General features: G+C 42.5%; 2 protein-coding genes across 6 annotated transcripts in view; one reads left to right on the forward strand and one right to left on the reverse strand.

Annotated features, from left to right (window-relative positions):
• Mcm8 (minichromosome maintenance 8 homologous recombination repair factor) overlaps positions 1–10,267 on the reverse strand; it is a 31,928-nt gene extending 21,661 nt beyond the window's left edge. Inside the window, exons 1-8 of one of the 3 annotated variants that reach the window (XM_050132933.1) lie at positions 9,969–10,267; positions 9,019–9,190; positions 8,572–8,655; positions 6,585–6,667; positions 6,061–6,210; positions 4,776–4,879; positions 1,665–1,863; positions 619–704 (exon numbers count right to left, since the gene is read on the reverse strand). In XM_050132933.1, coding sequence (XP_049988890.1) covers positions 619–704; positions 1,665–1,863; positions 4,776–4,879; positions 6,061–6,210; positions 6,585–6,667; positions 8,572–8,655; positions 9,019–9,166 — 854 coding nt within the window. In that variant the 5' untranslated portion in view covers positions 9,167–9,190; positions 9,969–10,267. Of the gene's footprint in view, positions 1–618; positions 705–1,664; positions 1,864–4,775; positions 4,880–6,060; positions 6,211–6,584; positions 6,668–8,421; positions 8,547–8,571; positions 8,656–9,018; positions 9,191–9,968 lie in introns of those variants that run through there. The other 2 variants (XM_050132940.1, XM_050132950.1) reach the window with 2 other exon arrangements.
• Positions 10,268–10,381: 114 nt separating this feature from the next.
• Trmt6 (tRNA methyltransferase 6 non-catalytic subunit) lies at positions 10,382–22,393 on the forward strand. 3 transcript variants are annotated; one of them, XM_050132961.1, is made up of 11 exons: positions 10,382–10,603; positions 14,181–14,308; positions 15,328–15,437; positions 15,921–16,012; positions 16,124–16,207; positions 16,463–16,587; positions 17,106–17,461; positions 17,838–17,923; positions 19,271–19,373; positions 19,472–19,558; positions 21,028–22,393. In XM_050132961.1, the coding sequence occupies exons 1-11, from the start codon at positions 10,479–10,481 to the stop codon at positions 21,217–21,219; spliced, it is 1,488 nt and encodes a 495-aa protein (XP_049988918.1). In that variant the 5' UTR covers positions 10,382–10,478; the 3' UTR covers positions 21,220–22,393. The 3 variants fall into 3 exon arrangements, with proteins under 3 accessions (XP_049988918.1, XP_049988924.1, XP_049988930.1); XM_050132967.1 differs by lacking the exon at positions 15,328–15,437 and having other exon boundaries at positions 10,455–10,603; XM_050132973.1 differs by lacking the exons at positions 10,382–10,603; positions 14,181–14,308; positions 15,328–15,437; positions 15,921–16,012 and having other exon boundaries at positions 16,183–16,327.
• Positions 22,394–22,627: the final 234 nt, after the last annotated feature.

The raw sequence follows: 22,627 nt of genomic DNA on the forward strand, positions 1-22,627 counted from the left end.
GAGAGATGGCTGCACGGTTAAGAGCACTTACTGCTCTACTAAAGGACCCATGTTCAGTTCCCAACACTCATGAGCTGCCTGTAACTACAGCTTGGGGGTTCAATCCCATGCCAATCTTCTGGCCTCTCATGTCCTCTTCTGACCTCTACAGGCACTAACACATTCATGGCACACATTCATGTAGACATACTACACATAAATAAAAATAAACCTTCTTTGCAAAACAAAAAACCAATGCCTTACTTGCAAAACAAATAAAGTAAAATAAACCAATAGTAAATGGCATAAAATGTTGAACAGAAAATGAGCACCTATCATAAAATAGCCCACTTTTAGATGATTATCTAAAACTTCAATATTATCACAGCCGATCATGGAGTATGAAATGAGTCACGACATTTAAGTACAAGATGAACCACTTCTCAGTAGCAATGGGATGTTAATAGTTGTATCCTTTCTAGAATCCAGTAACCAATCAATGTCAAAGAGATAATTAGCATTTTAAAAGTCTCATCAAATAAGCACTGTTTGTAGATCAGATGCCATGATATATATAATAAAACCATAGACTTCCTCGGCAGAACAACAACTCTTTTACTTTATGTTCTGAGTGCTTACTTGATCAACTGCCAGTCCACTGTAACTGTGAGCGGAGAGCTGCGCAGAGGAGCAAAGGACTTCCCTCGACAGGCAGGCACAGGACACTGCAACAGGAGATTCACACGGACTCTGGTAAGCCATAATCACATCTTACAGTAACTAAGTTACAATCTTACCCACTTCCTGTTATAATCCTCAGATATCCTTCTTGGCCCTTTTCTAGCTGACCTTTCTCATTGCCTGTACTTCCTTTTTGCTATGAGTAGCCAAAGCTCCCACCTCACCTCCCGACTGTATACTTATTCCTTTCTCTAAGCCCAGGAACTCTCCCAGTCTTAGGCTCCTTGCCTGCCCCTTCTCCTTCAGTCTACATGCTTTGACCCAATCTTCTTCTTCTGGAAAGTCTTTATTAAGAACCTTCGTTTTAACCCTCAGGTCTCCTCTAGCCCCTTTGCATTGTGTGGTATATTCACTTGACAAGTGATTCTCACTGTATATGCAGGATGTGTTCAAGTTTTCCTAAGTCACTTGTGTGTCTGAAGCTCCAGGTGCGTTTATAAACCTAAGGCACTGTAGCAGATAGGAACAGTGTAACTAACTCCCTGATCAGGAGCGGGAGTCAGTTTCCCCTCCTGGAATCTGCCCGTCTGTGACAGAAGTCATGGTGCATGATTTCCAAGGCCGGCATATGGAAGGCAGCATTCTGCCTACCAACTGTTCTCTCCACAGCAGCTGTCAGCAGCCAAGAGCAGACTACAAGCTCTCAACTGCCATCACGTGTGTGAAAAGCCAAAAGCAGCCCATAAGGAAGGTGCACCTCTACCAGTTCCAGCCATCATGGGCTGGAACACCACGGGGACACAGAGGCAGAATTACCCAGGTGGGAGTTCTTCCCGCCTTCTAAACCAAGAAGTCATGAGAAATAAGAGTCTTGTGGTTTTGAGTTCTAAGTATAAGGCCATTTGCTCTGCAACAGCTCTGATCAAAGACTCTGGGAAAGGTTTTCTGTAAATGGATGTGCCTTCTTAGAGACAGAAAGTAAAGTTGGTTAAGGAACACATCACCTTTGTAGGAAGATTGTACTTCCCATCGGGAAGAGGGAAGCTCTGGATCTCTCCACATGCAGCACAACGGAAAGCCATCTTGGTGCAGAGAGGCTTGATGTTACCGACTCGAACCACAGTCCCTCTTACAGAGATGTACTTCCCATAGCAGTTTGCTCGGATGCTCTTGAGGTGTGTTAAGGGCTCATAGTTGTACACTCTAAAAATAAAGCAAGAATGTGCCTATCTATAAACTTATGATGAACAGAAAGAGTTGTATTTTCACAGGTTCCTTTGGGAGCAGCTGTAGAATTTATCCCAGAAATTTCACATGAGCTAAATTTTATTAAAAATAAAAATTGCTGGGGGCTGGAGAGATGGCTCAGTGGTTAAGAGCACTGGCTACTCTTCCAGAGGTCCTGAGTTCAATTCCCAGCAACCACATGGTGGTTCACAACCATCTGTACTGAGTTCTGGCGTGTGGGCATACATGGAGGCAGGATGTTGTATACATAAGAAATAATAATAATAAAAAGAATGTTTAAAAAAAAAAAAAAAAAAAAAAAAATAAAAATTGCTAATCTCATATATTGCCATCTAGGGAAAAAGCGGGAAGGAAAGAATTAATGAAAAAAAAAAAAAAGGAAGCCACTGTGGAGTGTACGCCTTTAATACCAGAACCCAGGAGTCAGAGGCAAACAAATCTCTGAGTCCAAGGCCAGCCTGGTCTACAAAGTGAGTTACAGGACAGCCAGGGCTAAGAAAGAAACCCTGTTTTGAAAAACAAAAAACAAAAAACAAAAAAAAAAAACAGGGCTGTAAAGATAGCTCAGAGGTTAAGGACGCTGACTGTTCTTCCAGAGGTCCTGAGTTCAATTCCCAGCAACCACATGGTGGCTAACAATCATCTACAATGAGATCTGGTGCCCTCTTCTGGCATGCAGTCATACATGGAGGCAGAACACTGTATTGTATACATAATAAATAAAATCTTTAAAAAAAGAAAAACAAAAACAAAAAACCCAAACCAACAAAACAAAACAAACAAAAGAACAAAGAAAGGAAAAATAATTTCAAAAGGAAAATTCTATAGATAAAGTGACTCTAGAGTTTCTAACGTTTTTCATGTTTCTCTCTCTCTCTCTCTCTCTCTCTCTCTCTCTCTCTCTGTGTGTGTGTGTGTGTGTGTGTGTTTTATGCTTAGTTTTGTTGCTGTTTTGAGACATTTTGTACACTGTGAAGAAGTGTCACTCTGGTTGGTTTAATAAAGAGCTGAATGGTCAATAGCTAATTTCCAGGCACAGAAGATGCTAGGAAGAAGGGTGAAGATGCCAGGAGACACAGAAGAAATATGAAAACAGGATGGACAATATTAAATGAGGTAAACAAGTCTCAGGGCAGCACATAGATTAATAAAAATGGGTTAATTTAAGTTATAAGAGCTAGTGAGAAACAAGTTCTAAGCTATCAGCCAAACTTTCATAATTTAATAAGAAGTCTCTATGTGGTTATTTGGGAGCAGGCTGGAGGGACAGAGAAAGACTCCCTACAGAGACAGGCCTTGAACTCAGATATCTGCCTGTCTCTGCTTCTCGGATCTTGGATTAAAGGTGTGCACCACCACTCCTGGCCTAACTTCTTTTTAAAGAGCTGCTACAAAATATCTCCTATAAATTTTTGGAAGAGAAAAACAAAACCCTGAAGTTTAAAGAATTTAAAAACTCTGGAAATGATGAAGTAGAGAATATTTACTCCCCTGTGTCTAATATAATTCTAAGAATTTAGTTAAGTATACTTCACAAATAATCACATTTATATAGTAGTCTTAACAGGTTCAAAAAACAACCTTTACAAAAGTTTTCAGGTCAGGAAATCAGCTTACTGGGGTAGAAAAGTATGAACTTTTATCATGATGTGTTAGAATAATCCTCAGTAGGTCATTTGGTTATGGTACTAAATATGCAAGGAACATTGGTTTCCTTGTTTATATAAACGGAGGTTCTCGTTCTGTTTTTGGCTTTTTTTTTCCTTTCCTTTTCTTTCAGCATTTACCGATTAGTGTGTACAAGGTCACACATGAGTGTACTATGGCGTACACGTGGTGCTCAGAGGACAACCTGTGGGAGTTGGCTCTGTCCTTCCACTATACAGGTTCCAGGGACTGAGCTCAGGTCATCAGGCTCAGTGGCAGCATCTTTTACCCACTGAGCCATCTCACCAACCCAAGGTTCTTGTTCTTAAATACTTTTCACTACACAAAAACATGTGAGCAAGAAAGAATACACTGAATATAGTTCACAAGGGAAAAAATACAAATGACCAACAGATATTTGTAGAATTTCACTGTCAGTTAGGCACCATGGAAAAGCAAGATAAAACTGCTTTGAGATTTCATCTCAGTCAGTAAAAACTACTATCATTAAGAAAAAAAAATGGTAAGAAACATTGTCAGGATCTTTCCTACACTGCTGAGGAAATGTAAACTGAAAAAAATCAGTAACCCTAAGAAATGGAAAACAGAATTATTATATGACTCGGCTATACCACTACTGGGTATAAACCTTAAGGATTCTAAGTGAGTACACTCACATTTACTGCTGTACTACTCACAAGAGCCAAGATAATGAACTAGTCTTGATAGCTGTAATAGATAAATACATAGGGAAAATGTGGTACATAACACAATTTTATTAAATTGTAAAAAAGAATGAAATTATAACACTTATAAAAATGGATAGAATCAGAGATGATTACATTAAGTGAAATATGCAAAACTCAGAAATATACACTGCATGCTTGTTCTCATAGATGAAGTACAGATTTATAGATTTATAGGCACACACATGAACGTAGAAAGGGTCATAGAAGTGGGGGAACAAGTCTGAAGGGAGATAGGAGGGGTAAACAAGAGAGGGTAACAGAATCTCTGTGCCATGAAAACAGAAGCAAGGACTATTTAAGGAGAGGAAGGGATCCAGTCAAAGGCTGAGAGGGGAAATAAGTGAGGCCAGTGAGGGATGGGAGGAAAATAAAAAGTCACGATATATGTATGCATAAATGTTTCACAATGAAATCCATTTGTTTTACAACAATCAAAAGTTATTGAGAAAAAAATAGCATCAAGTTTCTTACCTTGCAAAAATATGTGGCACATTTACCATGGTTTCCCCATCATTAGACAATCCCTCTTGAGCTTGTAACTCAGCTGCATGCCGTTCAAGGTCCTTGGTTAATACCTTAGTCAAAAATTGAAAAACAATACTCTTTAAGCAGAACTCTCAGAGAGAACCCAAAGTTCATGAAGAACTCAGAAAAAAAATAAATAAATAAACAGTACTGTAATAGTCAGTTAAGAGACTGGTAACCGATTATGACTATTTTGCAGTATATTATTTCATTTGGGATCTTCTTGTACCTGTACCAGAAAACTTCAGCATCCCTACCTTTTGTCCCAAATAAACCTAACATTAAAAGTCCTTACATTGGGGGCTGGCAAGATGGTTCAGCAGTTAAAAACACTCGCTGTTCTTGCAAAGGACTGAGGTTCAGTTCCCAGCACCTGCATGGTGGCCCAAGTCCAGTTCTAGAGGACCCATGCCTTCTTCTGACGTCTTTGGGCACTAGTCACACATACATGTGGGCAAAGCACTCATACACATAAAATAACATTCTGTAGGGCATGCCTCAGCGTGAGCCAGAGCAGGAAGGATGGAAAGGAATTGTGCTTAAGAGCATGTTAGATGAGTAAGGAGATGGCACAGCTGCCTGGCTAGGGAAATAATGGACTGGATGAGTCTGAAGGCAAGAGGCAGGGTTCCCAGTGCAGGGTGTTCAGCGGTGCACCTGGATGGCCTGACCTCCCCTGCAGTGTCCAGATTCTACGTATTCATTTAAGACCTATCCTAAGCCCACATCTTCCCTTGAGCTTTCCCCATTCTACCCCACCTCTGAAGGCACCCAGCACTAATCTGTGCCTTTCCTGGGATCTGCTTCCCTTTACCTGGAAGCACTTCGGTGGGTGCTTTCAGGTGCTGTGTCGTCTGTCCCTGAGGAAAACTGATACAAGCACAGAACAACTGTCACTTTCAGTCTACGCATGGGACCCTCGAAGAAGCGATTTTCCTGATGCTTAAGGAACTCACATTTGAGGTCAGTCCTTGTGCTCCAAATTCCTGACACCATGCTTGTTTTATATTTCATATTAAATCAGACATCTCCTCAAAAAGAAATCATAACTTCTATATCTTGAGTAAAATTAAGCTGATTCAAGGAAATTGTATATAGGCTGAATTTGTTATCTCCTAGGGGAAGTCCGCAATCCTTAAATTCTAACCAACTTCTGTTAGTAAAAGCTAAGTACCTTTTAAAAAAGTACTGACATTATGGTATCTCCATTTAAAACATTGGCTAAATTTACCTGATGTATTGCCATACCCATACACGCCAAGGTTTTCTCAGGGGTATCTCTTAATGCATTTTCTATATCTGGTATCAAGTTAGTTATTTCATCATCTTTTGTCAGCTCTTTAAAGTCCACCAAAATGCTTCCCTTTCTTTCTATTTCATCCTATAAAAGATTAAATCTTAAATATAAAAATTGCTTTTTTGCAAGTCAACTATCATAATTATTTAGTATGCACTTTGAGAAAGCATGGAATAGTCAACACAGTGGTAGTTCTAAGCTTTCTTACATAGCTGTAAAATTGCAAATATTTTCATGTACACACTTAACGAACTTTTAAAGTTTCTATTTATAGTAGTATCTCTAAGGACGAGAAAGCTTACGTAGAGAGAACATAATTCGCCTAGGCCCACACTGCTGGATCTAAGTGACACCCACCCAACTCCAGCGTCACACTCACTAGCACCTCAAATACAATGTCCAGTTAGCTGTCACTTAAAGACAGACAGACTGTCAGTGTTGTTGTAGAAAGCACTTACCTTATCATAAAGGTCAATATGCCTTGTGAAAAATTTCTCAAAAGCTTGAATCTTCTCAATAAAAGGAGAGTTATCACTGTAAACTAATCCAACAAATACAGCATTAACACCAATAATCAAACACAGAAGCATGTATATTTTCCTGAGACAGATCCCTAGAAACACCACAAATTTCCCCCCTTACTTACTTTGTATTGTGATTATATCTGAATACTGATATGAATACTTGAGATTCTAAAAAGAAAATGACATCTGAATAACCTGAAATATCTATAAAAGTCCAAACATCTGAGAAACTTTCTACTGAGTCTTGAGTATATCAATTCAAAATATCTCATACAATAAGCTTAAACTAGTCATTATAATAAATGTAAAGCCATACACATGAACGGAGCTAAACATAATCACTATCTTTGCAAAGTAAATTCTACTTGTTCAGACTGCCACCTTTCAAATTATTTCTGAGGACTGAAGACAGATCACAGACCAATGCTTAACTGTAATCTCAAAACTATAATGCTGCTTCAGTCTAGTGAAATAGAGCTGGTCAACTTCAAGCAAGGTATCTCTTAAGTCCCATCTTTAGTAATCTAAAGGTCACTGAGCTAACTACTAGGACAATAATAAAAATGTTGGTGGTTAATGTATCATAAAGGAATTAAAAGATTGTCTGTGAAACACATCTATCAAGTTAATAGGGAAGGAAAGAAGAATTCATTCACAGAATGAATACTGAAAGTCACAAAGACAGGATCCTTGACCACAGCAATATAGTATACTAGGGAGGAAAAACACACAGCTCTAGCTGGGTGGTGGTGGCGTACGCCTTTAATCAGGAGGCAGAAATAGGCAGAGTTTGAGGCCAGCCTGGTCTACAAGAGCTAGTTCCAGGACAGGATCCAAAGCTACACAGAGAAACCTTGTCTCGAAAAACAGAAACAAACAAAAAAAATCCACAGCTTTAAATAAAAAGAACAAAAAACACATTTCATAAAAGATATAACAAGCATGTAGATACCATAAAGAAGGAAGAACAACAACATCTCCACAGTTCACAAAAATGTCTGATAGTAGATGGTATTCTTCTCTACACAGACTTGAAGTGGCATCTAACTCTTGGTTTCAAGCCTATTACTCTGTTTCTTGTTGGGACACTGACATCTCTGCCCAAGTTCCCAGACAACCTTTAGGTTTAGCCAACTGGAGACACTGTAAGGCGGCAAGAAGTATGAAATAAACTATTCTTGTTTTTATTCATTCTTTTAAGATTTATTTTTATGCATATGTGTGTCTGCGTTAAGTATGTTACATGTGCAGGTGTCTGCAGAGGCCAAAAGGAGGTTTCAGAGCGAACTTTCTTCTGGAACCCAAGTTCAGACCCTCCAGAAGAATAATAAGTATGCTTAACTTCTGAGCCACCTCACCAGCCTCTTGTTCCAGTTCTTTTCAGTATCTCTCCTACTGCACAGAACAACTATAGTTCCAAGCTCCAGGATCCAACCAACATCTGATGAGTCCTTAGTTGCTGGGCTCAACCAGCTTCATTCATCTGTGTTCTGAGCACAAAGCAGGGTGCCTTCCTAAGTCCTAAAGCACAGCCTTGGAGGGTGCCCTGAGATTAAAGCGACATCTCTACTGTTCCTCCACCTTTGAACTCCCAACTTCTGGCAGCCTTGGAATGTCTAGATGTTTGTTCTCCCTCAGCCACAGGGATCAGACTGCTGTGTCTGGAAATCACTGCTTTCCAGGCGGCTACCTCAGTGTTCCCTTTCTGCTTTTTGAGTCTTCCACATACACATCTAATTCTTTGTATTAAATCCTTCTTTGAGACACTCACCAGTTTGTTTTCCTGATACATGCATAAAAACAACACTCCTAACAAATGTTTGGGAGAGTAGAAGGCATGTTATCAGACAGCCAACTGAATCACGGTAGCATCCAGAAATGGATATCTAACTCCTGGTACGTTTAAGCTCTTTAACTCTACCTTCAGAGAAATAAAGCTTCCAGCCCTTATACGGTATAAACTGATCCAACGTTGACTGTAGACTTAAAGGCTGTGAAGTCTGTTCTGAAAAAGCAGAACATGATGTTAGTAAAAAACAAAGCACTGTTTTCACTCCTAGTCCCTCCTCCCAGGGTCTATTAATAGAGTCTAAACTGGACAGTTCAATAAAAATAATATCCTGCTGTCTTCTAGGCATGAATTGTTTTCTTTTAACACTTGTTTATGCATGTGTGTGTTGTCCGTGTGGGCCAACACATGCCAATGTGCACATGTGGAGGTCACATGATGGCTTGCAGGAGTCAGTTCTCTCCTTCCATCATGTGGGTTCCTAGGGCCCTGAGGGTCACCAGGCATAGTGGCAGGCACTCTTTCCCACTCCACCATTTCCTGGCCCTTGAGTTGTTGCTTTCACGAGAACGCACTTACCAGAAGTGTGCTTTCCTGTGGCTTTACTCGGGTCAGCTCTGTCCTCTCTTTCTCTCCAGCTTCCTGAGAAGCGCCCGCCACCTCTTCCTCTCTTCCAGCTTTGGAATCTTCCCCGTCCAAAACCTCTTCCTCTATATGCACCACTCATGTCTTCTAAAGGTCAACAGCACTCCTAAAAATGTATTAATGTAGTAAAAGGAGGAAATACATTAAGTATTGTGTTTGAGAACTTGCACATAGGCTTGCAAAATTTCATGCCACAGTAGAAAGCTTACGTCTTGTGTAATTATTTAAGAATTTGTTTGTTTTTCGAGACAGGGTTTCTCTCTGGCTTTGGAGCCTGTCCTGGAACTAGCTCTTGTAGACCAGGTTGGCCTCGAACTCACAGAGATCCGCCTGCCTCTGCCTCCCAAGTGCTGGGATTAAAGGTGTGCGCCACCACCGCCTGGCCTCAAGAATTTAATACCCATCACGACTTAAGGTACACTACAGCCGTTTACTCAGCAGCAGTTTTCAAAGAACCACCAAGAGTGAAATAAAGAGGGTAACTTGAACCTGTCTGCAGTGTTTGAGACTATTATTAGGCAAGCATAATCCCCACCTCTAAGATTCTAGGGCTATATCGTAGTTCAGTCTTTGTTGTATTATTTTCTGTGGCAAGCTGTCCTAAACTGTTCTAAAGGATAATAAAAATCCACTTAAAAATGCCTATTCCACTGCTAAAAAGTACTAATGATATATTCATAAACTGCGGTGAAATCCATTAAAGGAGCCTATTCTAATCTCGAAAGGGTTTAGTTAATAGCTAAAAGGTTCGCAAAGAAGCAAACTAATAAAAATTAAGCTTGTTTGTAATAACACTGAGACAAAAACACAAGCCTTCAGGACCCTCAAGATGAGACATCCCATCACAACACCACGTTCCACATCGACCCAATAGGATAACATACGGGGGAACGGTGGCAAGTCCAACATATATTTAGGGAAGTAAGCCACCCGCAGTCCCTGACTTCATTCGCGTCCCGTCGTCCTAATTGCCGGAGTCCCCGAGTCCTCCCAGCCAGCGACCGGGCCTAGGCGGTGCGCACGCGCACGCAGGGCTACGCGGACACTCAGGTTCCAGAGCAGCCCGGGTGCCAGGGTCGCCGAGCACCGGAACGCGAGACGCAAGGCGGGTAAAGCCCGAGTCCAACACCACAAGCTAAACTCCAGGTTACTCCAGAGTTCTTTTTTGGCGCGTCTATGACGCTTAAGGAAGGCACGAGAACGGGAGGGCGGGACGAAGCGTAGCCAATCAAAGAGTTCAGCCAGACGGAAGCCGCGGGGCTCCCGGAAGCGGGAGCCGGAAAGCGGAAGCGGCGCGCAGCACGTGGGGGCGGTGCTGGCGGAAGGGTAGATTCCTCTGGGTCGTGTGGTGCTGCTGACGGCTGGAGCCGGTTACGGAGTTTGGAAACGGTCTGATGTCCATGGAAGCATCAGCGGAGCAGCCAAGCCCGCAGCCCGGGGAGCACTGCATCCGTGACGGCGACTTCGTGGTTCTGAAGCGGGAAGATGTGTTCAAAGCAGTGCAAGTCCAGCGGAGAAAGTAAGTCAAGTTACTGGCCTTGGCCGGCGCGCCCCATCACCTAAATAATCACCCCCTCCAGTGTCCCACTCTTGGTTCTTTAAATCCGGCCCCCCAACCGTTGTTGCCATCACTCAGAACTTCCTACCACAGAGGCCGTTTCCCACTGGGATCTTTTTGCATCCTTGGCCTCTAGGACTTCATTTGCCCCTTTCTCATTCTACAGTACTCGCCTCTACCTTTGATTCCCCAACCTTCTACCTTCAGCGCCGGATTCCCTTCCCAGGAATTCCGTTCTTGGTACTGCCGTCCCCGAGGGTGCTTTCCTTAGGTTCTTAGGGTCTTCTCTATTACGGAACTCCTCCAGCCTTTTACATTGAGATCTCTTCATTATGGCTGACTCTCATCCCCACCTTTCCCATAAATTTGACTTCCTCTGTAAGAGAGAGGAGGGAGGAGAGAGAAAAAAATCTCTTACACTTAGTCTGACTTTCAGGTAGGCAGACCTCTTCTCGACCTCAGCGGGAAAAATCTGTCTTCTATGAATAAGAAAATCCAAATTCCTACAGTGTGCAATTACTGTGAGCCCTTCTTTTTATATCAAGGTATTAAAGGTCCTGGAAAATCGAACTGTTCACAAACAGTTCCACTTAAGAGCTCAGAGCTCATACATAATTGGGTTTAATTGGGTTTGATAACTTTGTGACAGAGCTGATTAAGTTACTTAATCCTGATAGCTTAGTGATGGTTAGAATTTATTGGGATATTAGGTTACTTTGGTACAGTGAAGTTTTCTTTTGTACGTATGTATCATACTGCTTCATTATTTGCTTGATTGTTGTAGTGCAGAGGCTCTGCATGTTAGACAAGGGCTCTGCCGCTGAGTCACATTGCCATTCACTTGCTACTCCTTGAAAATAAGTAAATTGTACAAGATCAGGAGAACAACTCTTTGTGGGTCAGAAAACTGGGTATCATGAAATTTGGAACCCCTTCTAATGCTCACTTGGCATTAAGTTATTTTTGCTACTGTTTGATTCAAACCATTGAGTAGTATTTGAAATGGAGCAGGAAACAGTAAAAATCCTAAGGGCTGGGGATGTAGCTCAGTTGCTCGAGTGCGTGTCTGGCGTGCTCCAAGCCCTAGGTGTAGTTTCCAGCACTGCATTGATAGACTGTTGGTGCAGGCCTGCAGTTCCAGTGCTTGGGAGGCGGAGGAAAGGGAGATCAGAAGTTCAGGGTCATGCTTGAGAGTCTGAGGGCAGCCTGACCAAGGGCTCAACAAAATAAAACCAGTTAGACAGGCAGCAGTGTCCAGTGCATCAAGTCAGTTTGTAACCAACCTTTCTTGGCACAAGCACAGTTTGATAAAGAAAAAAAAAAAGATCAGGGGGGCGGAATGTTCATTCTCAGCTAAAATCAAATTTTTTTTTTGTTTTGATTTTTTGTTTGTTTGTTTGTTTTTTTTTTTTTTTTTGGTTTTTTAGACAGGGTTTCTCTGTGGTTTTGGAGCCTGTCCTGGAACTAGCTCTTGTAGATCAGGCTGGTCTCTAATTCACACAGATCCGCCTGCCTCTGCCTCCTGAGTGCTGGGATTAAAGGCGTGCATCACCACCGCCTGGCTAAAATCAAAAATCTTTTGAGCATTTTAAAATTCTCCATTGATAAGATTTTTTTGGTAGTTGAAATTAGAGAAGTCTTAACAACTGTCCTCATTGCCACTGTATTTTTGTGAACTCAGGTGGGCTCTTAAAGTGCTCCTAATAGAGACAACTCTTATCCTTTGCTGGATTTTCAGTAACCAACATATAAGACTCAAAATATTTGCTCAGCTTGGGCCAGATTTGCAGCCCCTTAAAGCACCTGGTGTTAAACACTGAAGCTGGCCTGAGGGTCATATGGTTCAATTGGCATTTGATGAATGAAGCTAGGGAGATGGCCCAGTGAGTAAAGCTGTTAGCACACAAGCATGAGATATAGTGGTATACATGTATCTGTGATGTCAGCATTCATCCAGCAAGAGGGAAGCAGAGACAGGAGATGCCCTAGAAGTTTGAGGGCCAGCTGGCCTGACATACTCAGCAGTAAACAAAAGAGAATTTGCCTCAGAATAAGATGGAGTTCGTCTCCTGACTTCCACATGCACGCTGTGGTCCTGAAACATACATGTACATATACCACACGGATGTGCGCGCACGCACACACACTAAGAGTAGAAACCGTTTTTACTAAAAGATGTGATGCACAAAGAGGTGACCGGATAGAGAACCCTGTCACGTGGAGGACCAGCAGCAGTGGGAAGCCCATTCTGCGAGCCTGTAGAAACAGAGAAAACAAGGGAGGAGTGAGAGGGCGCAAACAGAATTCACCAGGGCCAGTCTCAGAACTCAGAATGCTGTGTGTGCCCGCTGGGCTCTGGCGCTTCCTCGGGTACAACGCTCTTGTGTCAACTTTGGCTGGATGATATGGAAAAACACTGCAGACCTGTATGAGTCCCCCAGCTTTAGCTCCTCACACAAGCAAGCACACACAGCAGGTGTCCTTGTGTGTTATGTGACATACTTCTGGGGAGTCATTACACACGTGCAACCCAGAGGCTGTAGAGCAGCTCCAGAGTTGAACTTCTCTCAGCAGTCTGACTGGTCAGAGTTGTCCCCCACACACTCTACCCAGCGTGTTTACTCCTTTTAATGTTGATGGGTAGGAGACCTTCAAGAATTTGAAGATTTTGTTCTCCAGTGTGTGACCTGTTGCTTGAAAGCTGGTGTCTCGTCCCCACCTAGAGGAAGTATTTCAGTTTGGAGGGAACACTGCAATTCAGAAGACCATGTTTCAACACTGTGGCTAAGGCCAGTGTGGCCTGGAATTTAGCATCTTAAACAGTACAGTTTTCCCAGGGTCTCAGATTTCTGTCCTGGAAAAGGGCATCCCAGGATTACTGTGAGGATGGAAAGGGTACACAGGCTGCTTAACATCTAGTTATTACTCAGCAGGGATTCATTTCCTTTCTTTGAAGGGGAAGGGATTTTGTTGTGTGCTTCCCTTTGAAAGTAAGTACAGGGCTGAGTGACAGGAGAGCCCAACGCCCCGCCCTCAGCAGTGCACCGTCAGTGTTCACTTCAGTTCAGATGTCTGGATTGCCACTAATGTTTATTTCTAATACGGGTTATTAGGATTTGCCACTTCTCTAGTAGAATAGCCAGTTAGACAGAGACCAGGGAGTTTGAAAAATTGTTGTCGTCTCAGCGGTTATCTCGTTAGGGGTTTTCTAGTGCCAGCGACAAGAGATATCTCTACATCCTCATGGCCTGGGAATCTCGACAGTCAACTGCATGTCGAGATCTTCAGAATCTGTGAGTTTAAGCAAAGTGCAAGCAGATCTGTGCCCCATAAAAGGAGTATCTTTTTTCTTCTAAAAGTCAGTGTTTTCCTAGCTTCTTTATGAATGTTTGTCTCTCCTCAGCCTGGTTCTCTCTAGTTCATTTGTCAGGTTTGTACCTAGAAGCAGTGCTGTTCACTGTGCATCGTGAGAATGAGTGCCCCTGTTGTAGCACGGATGTAAAAGAAGTCAGTTGACTGGTCGCTTTTCCTTCCTCAGGAAAGTAACGTTTGAGAAACAGTGGTTTTATCTGGATAATGCCATTGGCCATAGTTATGGGTCAACATTTGAAGTGAGCAATGGAGGATGCCTTCAGCTCAAGAAGAAGAAGGAAGAGCCTACTTCAGGTACCCCACGCGGGATGTATGAGATGGACGGTCTACAGTTAGCTAGGCAGACTTCCATTTAATTTGGATGCTCTCCAGAAAACTTAGCTAAAACAAGAGGTGATCCTAAAAAGCCAAAGCTGACTTGAGGGGCTGATGGACTAGGTGTAAAAGGGAACTTGGGAAAAGAAGGGTTGCAGATGCGGGCATGTAGTTCAGTTGGTAGGGCATTTACCCAGTGTGCACAAGGCCCCAGCTTCATCTGCAGCACACCATGAGCGTGTAATTGAAGTACTTGTGGGATTGAGGTGCGAGAATCAGAGTTCAGCTTCATATGGAGCTATATCATGAGCTTGAGGCCAGCCTGTGTTACCTGGAACTTATCCCAAAAAGAAACTCTGAGGAGTTGGTGAGATGGCTCAGCGGGTAGGCCGACTTGTTTCTTCTAGAGCACCTAGGTTTAGTTCTGAATGCCCGTATGATGCTCACAACCACCTGTGGCTCCAGTTCCAGGCATCTGATACCCTGTTCTGAGTCCAGGCACTAGGCATGCATCTGATACACATACATACATGTAGGCAAACACTCATAACAAAATTAAATCTTATCTTTTTTTTTTTAATTTTTGAGATAGGGTCTCTACATAGCCCTTGCTGTCCCTGACATGTAGACCAGGCTGGCCTCAAACTCAGGGATTCTCCTGCCTCTGCCTCCCTAGCGTTGAGATTAAAGGTCTGTGCTGCTATGCCCAACTCTCTAAAAAAAAAAAAAAAAAATTTTTTTTTTAAAGAAAACATTGTGAAATAATTTCAAATGAGGGCCAGCAAGATGGCTTAGTGGGTAAGGACCTGTTACCAAGTCTGACGACCTGAATTCACTGAGACCTATTTGGTGGGAGGGGAGAAAGAACCATGTCCTAGGACCAATGTGCACCACACCACGTGTGAGCCCACACATATACAAATATATGTAAAATTAAGTAATATAATTTTAATAGTAGTTTTATATCACAATTATCATGAAGCCATTTCTTTCTTTAGAGACTAAAGAAGCGGGCACTGATAATCGAAATATAGTTGATGATGGAAAGTCCCAGAAACTTACTCAAGATGATATAAAGGCTCTGAAAGACAAGGGCATTAAAGGAGAGGTAAAAAGGATTCTTTCCCTTCGTTTGTGTGTAACAAACTTGTTTCTAATGCCGATCTTGAGGTAAAATGGGGTGTCAGTTAAAATATGTCGCAATTGAACCCACAGGGATTTTGTTTTTTATGCATAGGGATAATGGGTGAGAGGCAGCACTAAAAGTGTTAGTGGAAGAGAAGGGAACAGCTTGTTTGTTTTGATCTTGGCTGATCTTCATCTCGTCTCCCCTTCTTGGATATCTCTCTTCCTTTAGCTTGGTTTAAAGGAGTTGTGTGAACAAGGCCCTGAGTTCCATCCCCAACACCAGAAAAAAAACAAACCTAAATGGAGTTGTAATGTGTTCATTGCAAGTCCTAAGTAGAGTGTAGAAACACAGTTGAGCCGCCTGGACTTCGTGGAGGAGGGACTGGAGATGAGACCTTTGGCTAAGTGCCGGGGTAAGACAGTGAAGCCTCAGGAAATCTGCTTGCTCCTCCTTTTCTTACAGGAAATAGTTCAGCAGCTAATTGAAAATAGTACAACATTCCGCGACAAGACAGAATTTGCCCAAGATAAATATATTAAAAAGAAGAAGAAAAAGTAAGTCGTTTTGTTTGAAATGATTGAAAATAGCACATTTTTTTATTTACTAAGTAAATACTACTAAAAATAAGGTATTTTAAATTGTTATTCTGCTTTTAATTCCCCTAGATATGAAGCCATCGTTACTATTTTGAAGCCATCTACCCGTATTCTTTCAATTATGTATTATGCAAGAGAACCTGGAAAAATTAAGTACGCTTTGTTTCCTTTCAAAGTATAATTGGGGGAAAATATGTCTTTAAGAGAGTCATGATTTTAAGTAAAATGAAAAGCTTGCTCACCTGCATAAAGTGTCCTCCTTCCTCATAAATTGTAAGTCCTTTTACTGTCGCCTCAAGCAAACAATAATCTTATCAACATAATTTTTATGAAACAGCTAGAAAAACAATTATTAAACATCAGGCTTTACTTAACTAAAAGTAAATGGATCATCCTTTTTTCCCTTAGCCACATGAGATATGATACACTAGCCCAGATGCTGACATTGGGAAATATCCGTGCTGGCAATAAAATGATTGTCATGGAAACGTGTTCGGGCTTGGTGCTAGGTGCCATGATGGAGCGAATGGGAGGTAAGCTTCAGTGTTTTTCAAATACTGTAAACTGCCCTGATGTGAGGAAAGACGTCCAAATGCTGGCCTTTCCTGCTTTGGTGTGTGTGGGGATGACTCTGGAATGCAGCTGGCTCATGATTTACTGTGTTGTCAGGCACTAAGGGCTGAATAGGGAGGCTTCCCAGGAGGTATCCTCTCTTGGAATACACAAGCTGATCTGTCTGGGTTTCTCTGACTCTGTGGAAGATAAGCATGAATTTACCCTCTCTGTGGATGAACCTAAATCGTGTAACTAAACAGGATCACTGGGTCTCCCTGCCATAGTGTCCTGAGGAGATAAGCTTCTTTAAAATTCCCTGTTTGCTTTGGAATTATATTCTCTCTGTAGGGAATGAAATATTCATAGCGGTCAAGAACCTCCAGATGGGTTGCAGCATTCTTCACCCTCTAGACACTGGAGAAGAGTCATGAATTAATTGTGTGAGGACTTGGGCATTGCACAGTCTAGATTCCTTCCATTTGTTTTGTCTGTTCAGGTTTTGGCTCCATTATTCAGCTGTACCCTGGAGATGGACCTGTTCGGGCAGCAACAGCTTGTTTTGGATTTCCCAAATCTTTCCTCAGTGGTCTTCATGAATTCCCCCTCAACAAAATAAACAGTCTTCTAAATGGAACATTTTCTGCTGAGATGCTGTCCTCGGAGCCTAAGGACAGCACTCCGGTTGAACAGAGTAATGGTGAACATGAGGAACAACAGATATCTGAACAAGCCGATGAGGACAGCATAGCAGAAGCCCCAGAAAGTAACCTAGAAGAACAGAGAACAAAGGAAACTGTTCCTCGGGACCCAGAGAATAAGGAGCCTAAAGAAAAAGGAAACAAAAGAGATTATGTAAGAATGTCAACAGTCTTTATCCTTGTAATAGCCGCAGACCCAGTGAATCATTAAGTTGTGAGATTTGAGTTAACTTTGAAACATTAGGTCCCTAGATGATAACTGTCAGAAACAACTGGGGGAAATGGGTGTGTTTATACACAGCTGTGTGACTTAGTCTGTGGGCTGGAACTCTGGGTGACTTTAGCAGCAGCTTCAGCAGTGCTCAGGTGACTTAGGGCTGACATTTGAGTATAACTTCCTCAGGCATCCTCATCGTCCTTATAAACTGCCCCTTTCTCTGTTGTCTTCTGAATACCTCTGCTCTGATGAAACAGAGCATTTTGATAAATCTGGCTGAATGACCTCAGTGCATTGGGTTCTTGCTGTTCAGATTCAGGAAAAGCAAAGAAGACAAGAAGAGCAGAGGAAAAGACATTTAGAGGCTGCCGCTCTGCTGGGAGAAAGAAATGCAGATGGGTATGTTGATGAGGGCTGCGGGGCACTCCTCGGTGCTGCTGCGGTGCTTGCTGCGTTCTGCTTCCAGTGCATCAGCGTTTTCTTTCCCCTGTCCTGATTCTTGTGGGAAGTGAGATGAAGATTTTCTTTTGATTGTTTTGATTTTTGAGAGACTGGGTCTGGGCTAGGGAGAAGGTTCAGCATTTAAGAGCACACACTGGTCTAGCAAAGGACCAGAGTTAGGCTCCCAGCACCCTGCCTGGTGACTTCAGTGTCTGGGAGGAAATCCAACACCTGTAGCCTCCTTGGACCCCTGCACACTCATACACATATCTACATGCAGGCGTACACATTCATAATCAAAAAAGAAACAGTTTATCAAGACTTTTATTTTAAGGCTAGTAAAATAAGTAGTTGGTTGATTGTTTTTAAAGAAATGCCAAGTCTAGCAGAGGGGTAAGTTGGAGGTGTAATTTGAGTTTCAAGGAAATCTGAACATTAAGCAATGATATCAGATAGGACTGAATAGTTGTTAGGTGTTGGGGGTGGAGCATTAATATGGCTGTAATGCTGGCCAAAAACAAGCCAATGAAAACCCCTGTCAGAGGCTAGAGAGATGGCTAAGTGGTTAAAAGAGAGTGCTTGCTACTCTTACAGAGAACTGGTGTTCAGTAACCAGCACCCATATTGGCAGCTCACAACTGTCTATAACTCTAGTTCCAGGGCATCTGACACTTGGCCTCTGTGGGCACACACACTAAAATAAAATACGTCTATAAAGGGAAACAATGCCTCTGTCAATGGGAGGTGGATTCAGAAGTGTGGTGTCAGATTTGCTTCCAGGTAATCTAAAAGCAAATATACAAGAATATCCTACATTTAGCTGCCAGGCAACACAAATGCTTATAATCCAGTTTCTTAGAAATAAATAGCTCATGATGTCATTCTGCTTTGAATTTCTAGAATGTTGTATTTGTATAGGTCACACTGGCCTACTCCCTATACAGTTGTGGAACTCAAGGCAATCCTCCTGCCTAGGCCTCAGTGTTAGGATTTTAACCATGCATAACTAGGTGATCATTTTATTTTTTTATTTTATTTATTATTTATTTATTTTTGTTTTATTTTCCCCAGAGGCCAGGTTTCTCTGTGTAACAGTCCTGGCTGTCCTGGAACTCACTCTATAGACCAGGCTGGCCTTGAGCTCACAGAGACCCGCCTGCCTCTGCCTCCCAAGTGCTGGGATTAAAGGTGTGCACCACCACTGCCTGGCTATATGTGATCATTTTAAATACACTTAAAAGCCGTGTTCCACTGGGAGGATGTGGAGGAATGTTTAGAGGAATGTTGTCTCTGTTTCCCTTGCAGTTTGATTGTGGCCAGTCGTTTCCACCCCACTCCACTGCTGCTGTCTTTGCTAGACTTTGTGGCCCCATCAAGACCGTTTGTGGTCTACTGTCAGTATAAAGAGGTAAATGCTGAGACAAAATGCAGAATTCCTACACCTGAATTTTGATCCCCCTGTTGGAGCTCAGAAAATACCTAACAGGATTCTGGTTTTGCCTTTAGCCTTTGTTGGAATGCTATACAAAGCTTCGGGAGAGAGGAGGTGTCATCAACTTGAGACTGTCTGAAACCTGGCTCAGAAATTACCAGGTAAGCATTCTCACCACAGGCTCCAGAGCTGCTGGCTCTTTGCCACCATACTGCAAGTTGTTAAATAAAACCATGGTTTACAGTGGCAATAGTGGAAGTGTCTGCCTGTCACTCAGAAAATACCGTGGCTTCCTGACCTTTTCATATCAGGGTGCACTGTTCTGTGACTCTGGTCCAGAGGAAGGGGGAGGTGGGTTGCTGGGTTTTTTTGTTTGTTGGTTTGGTTGATTGGTTGGTTGAATTGGTTTAGTTTTTTGAGACAGGGTTTCTCTGTGTGACCCTAGCTGTCCTATAACTCCCTTTGTATATCAAGCTGGCCTTGAACTCAGGGAGATCCACCTGCCTCTGTGCCTGACTAGTCCAGAGTATTTAAAATGCAAATACCTGATTATACTACTCTCAAGACCTTGTCAATGGAGGTGGGTCACTGCAAATGAAGTGACCCTGTCCTATGCTGCAGCATCTTCCCAGCCAGTTCAGGATCCACCGGTGGGAGGTGTGTTATTCCAGAACTCACATACTGAGCTCTGTTAGTGCTCACCCTCTCTCTCACCTACCCCCTCTCTGGCAGTGTTAGAGATCAGAATCAGCATCTCAGGCAGGCTGGGCAAGTACTCTGCCGCTGAGCCATATCCTCAGATAATATGCCAAGGTAGACATTTTATAAGAGGGTTTATTAGGGCAAAGGGGACTTTAAATATATATTGAGAGAGAGAGGGCGGGGGCAGGAGGGGAATGGAATTATGTAGGTTAGTACTTAGAAAAGAGAAAAGGAACAGCCTACATCTGTACGCTGAGATAGTCTCAGGCAGGCCAGTGAGGAGCCGGGAGTAAAGACTGCCCATGAAAGGGACCTCCTGAACTGAGTAAGAGTGGTCGGCTCTTGTGCCTGGGCTCAGTTTGGTCTCAGTATGATCCCTGCAGCAGATCCCAAAGTCACAGCAGCTGGAGACTTTGCTGCCTGAATAACCTCATAGTGAGTTCCTTCAGGAAGGGAGGTTGGAGGGGGCACTTCTGTGTTACCAGGTGTTCCGTCAGTCCTGCTGGTTGGTATCCGTTCCTACCATGGTAAGGATGCTGTTGAATACAGAGTAAGAAGTGAGAAGAGCCCTTGCAGGAGTTAACCTCAGGGGAGTGTCCATCCTGTGTTGTTTCTCCATATACCACACACTCGATTGTTGCCATGAAGCTTCCCAGAGCCAGAATTACTACAGAAACTATTCACCGTCCCCCCTCACACTAGCATTCAATTTGAGAGAAACAGGGCTTCAGTTATTCTTGTTTAAGACAAATAGATCGCTTTGTTTTTATACCTTCCACATTGTGCTATGAAGAAGTGGTCTTCTTAAAAGTTAGTCATATTAAATCAAGGGAATTTGTCATTTAAATTCTGATTTTTATTACATTGTTGATATAGTCTATAAGAATTCAGAAAGATATGAATGTCCGTTTTTTTCTGCCTTGGTTAGGTTTTGCCGGATCGGAGTCATCCCAAATTGCTGATGAGTGGAGGAGGAGGATACCTTCTGTCCGGCATCACCGTTGTCTCAGACAGCCTTCGAGCGGACCCCAGCCTCAAGTCTTGTGCAAGCACTTTAGACTCACACGCGGCTGAGGAGCCAGCAGCTAAAAAACAGAAATGCGTGGGATCTGGCTCTTAAGAGATTGCTCTTTGTTCCGAGGCATTCTGCAGCCGGCAGTTACACTTTAGATGACATCACTAAATGTGTTTTCCTATCCTCAGGATGTGTGTACACCTCCCTGTTCCTGGGAAGAAATAAGCCTTTGTTTGCTTCTGATGCAGATGGGGTTAGTCAGCACTGCAGCTCCAACATGCGGTAATGGGTGGGTACAGCAGTCCTGTTTCTGTAACAGACTTTGAGTACTTAAAACTAATGTCAATATCCTGAAAATGTTGATATGTAAGACTTTGTTTATATTTTAAGCAAAGATGAATAATACAAGCTAGCTAACATGATGAGCAGAGAAAGGAAGTTCCCTCTCATCCATCCTCCTCTACTTAAGCAATATGGATGTGTGCGCCTATGAGATTTACAGTACCAAAAAATTGTGCCCTGCAATGGAATAAGCTTTTTTAAATACTAGATTTTATTATTTTAATAGTTGATAGCCTGAGGAAGATCCAGGTATTTCTTTTACTGCCTCTCCCCTTTTTGGTACATAGAAAGGTTTAGTGGGTGCTTTTTGCAGTGGTTCATGCATCTTCTTTGTTCTAAAAAAGTGATTAGAACTTCTGTGAACTTTTAAACAATTGATTTTTTTCCCTCTCTAGAAATGTGTACCAGTGTTGGTACGTCTGTATGTATCAGCACGGACAGAATGTATGTACTACCTATAGTGGGGAGAGAGAATGAATGCACAGTTTATTTGAACTGTGGTAAAGACTTGTACAAGACAGACCAGCTCTCAGTGCGTTGGTATCATTCCTTGTCAAGTGTGTTTCAAGTGCCTTTTTTCTGGGATTACTCACACTGGTCTCTGAAGGTCTGTCTGCTGGAGTGAGGTGGATGGCCTTTATCAGCTCTGAAAAAGTCTAATCAAATTACCATTTCCATTGTAAGAAATAAAAATGTCTAGAGTAACTCAAGACTCTTGTCCACTTGAGAATCTTAAGTCCTGCTCACTAGAACATGCTCCGTCGTGTATAGTGTGTGTGTGTCATAGACGCCTACCCAACAAGGAGCATCTTAGATGAAAAAGATTGTTTTAGTAGCATGTGCTGTTCTAATAATGGCTGCTCTGATTGCCAACTATGGTTTTTAATCCTTTTCCTCTAAATAATTGCTTTTAAAGAATAAAAGTTTCCTACTCTGAGCCCTGTGTCATTAATGACAATGATGCCACGTTTACCACATTGAGCTGGCAGTGACACGCTCTCTGTGGTAGAGAATGCACTGGAATGTGCCACGTGCAAGTCACATTTAAGGAGAGCATAAGATTGCACAGAGGAGACTCAGTAGGGGCTGGTCACTGCTAAAATGACCTCAGCTGGTGTCCTGGTTATGTTCCAGCCTCTGAATCGCTGAGTCTGCACTTGAGGTAGGGAGT

Source organism: Alexandromys fortis, unplaced genomic scaffold (genome assembly GCF_014885135.2).
Source record: "Alexandromys fortis isolate MF-2015 unplaced genomic scaffold, M_Fortis_MF-2015_v1.1 scaffold_6, whole genome shotgun sequence".
NCBI classification, from domain to species: domain Eukaryota; kingdom Metazoa; phylum Chordata; class Mammalia; order Rodentia; family Cricetidae; genus Alexandromys; species Alexandromys fortis.

Excerpts from the sequence above, each read along its gene's own strand:
- Trmt6 (XM_050132961.1), top strand. The coding sequence starts at position 10,479 with ATGTCCATGGAAGCATCAGCGGAGCAGCCAAGCCCGCAGCCCGGGGAG. Across the intron at positions 17,924-19,270 it reads GGAGAAAGAAATGCAGATGG|TTTGATTGTGGCCAGTCGTT; the intron begins GTATGTTGATGA and ends TTTCCCTTGCAG. Across the intron at positions 19,374-19,471 it reads TCTACTGTCAGTATAAAGAG|CCTTTGTTGGAATGCTATAC; the intron begins GTAAATGCTGAG and ends TTTTGCCTTTAG.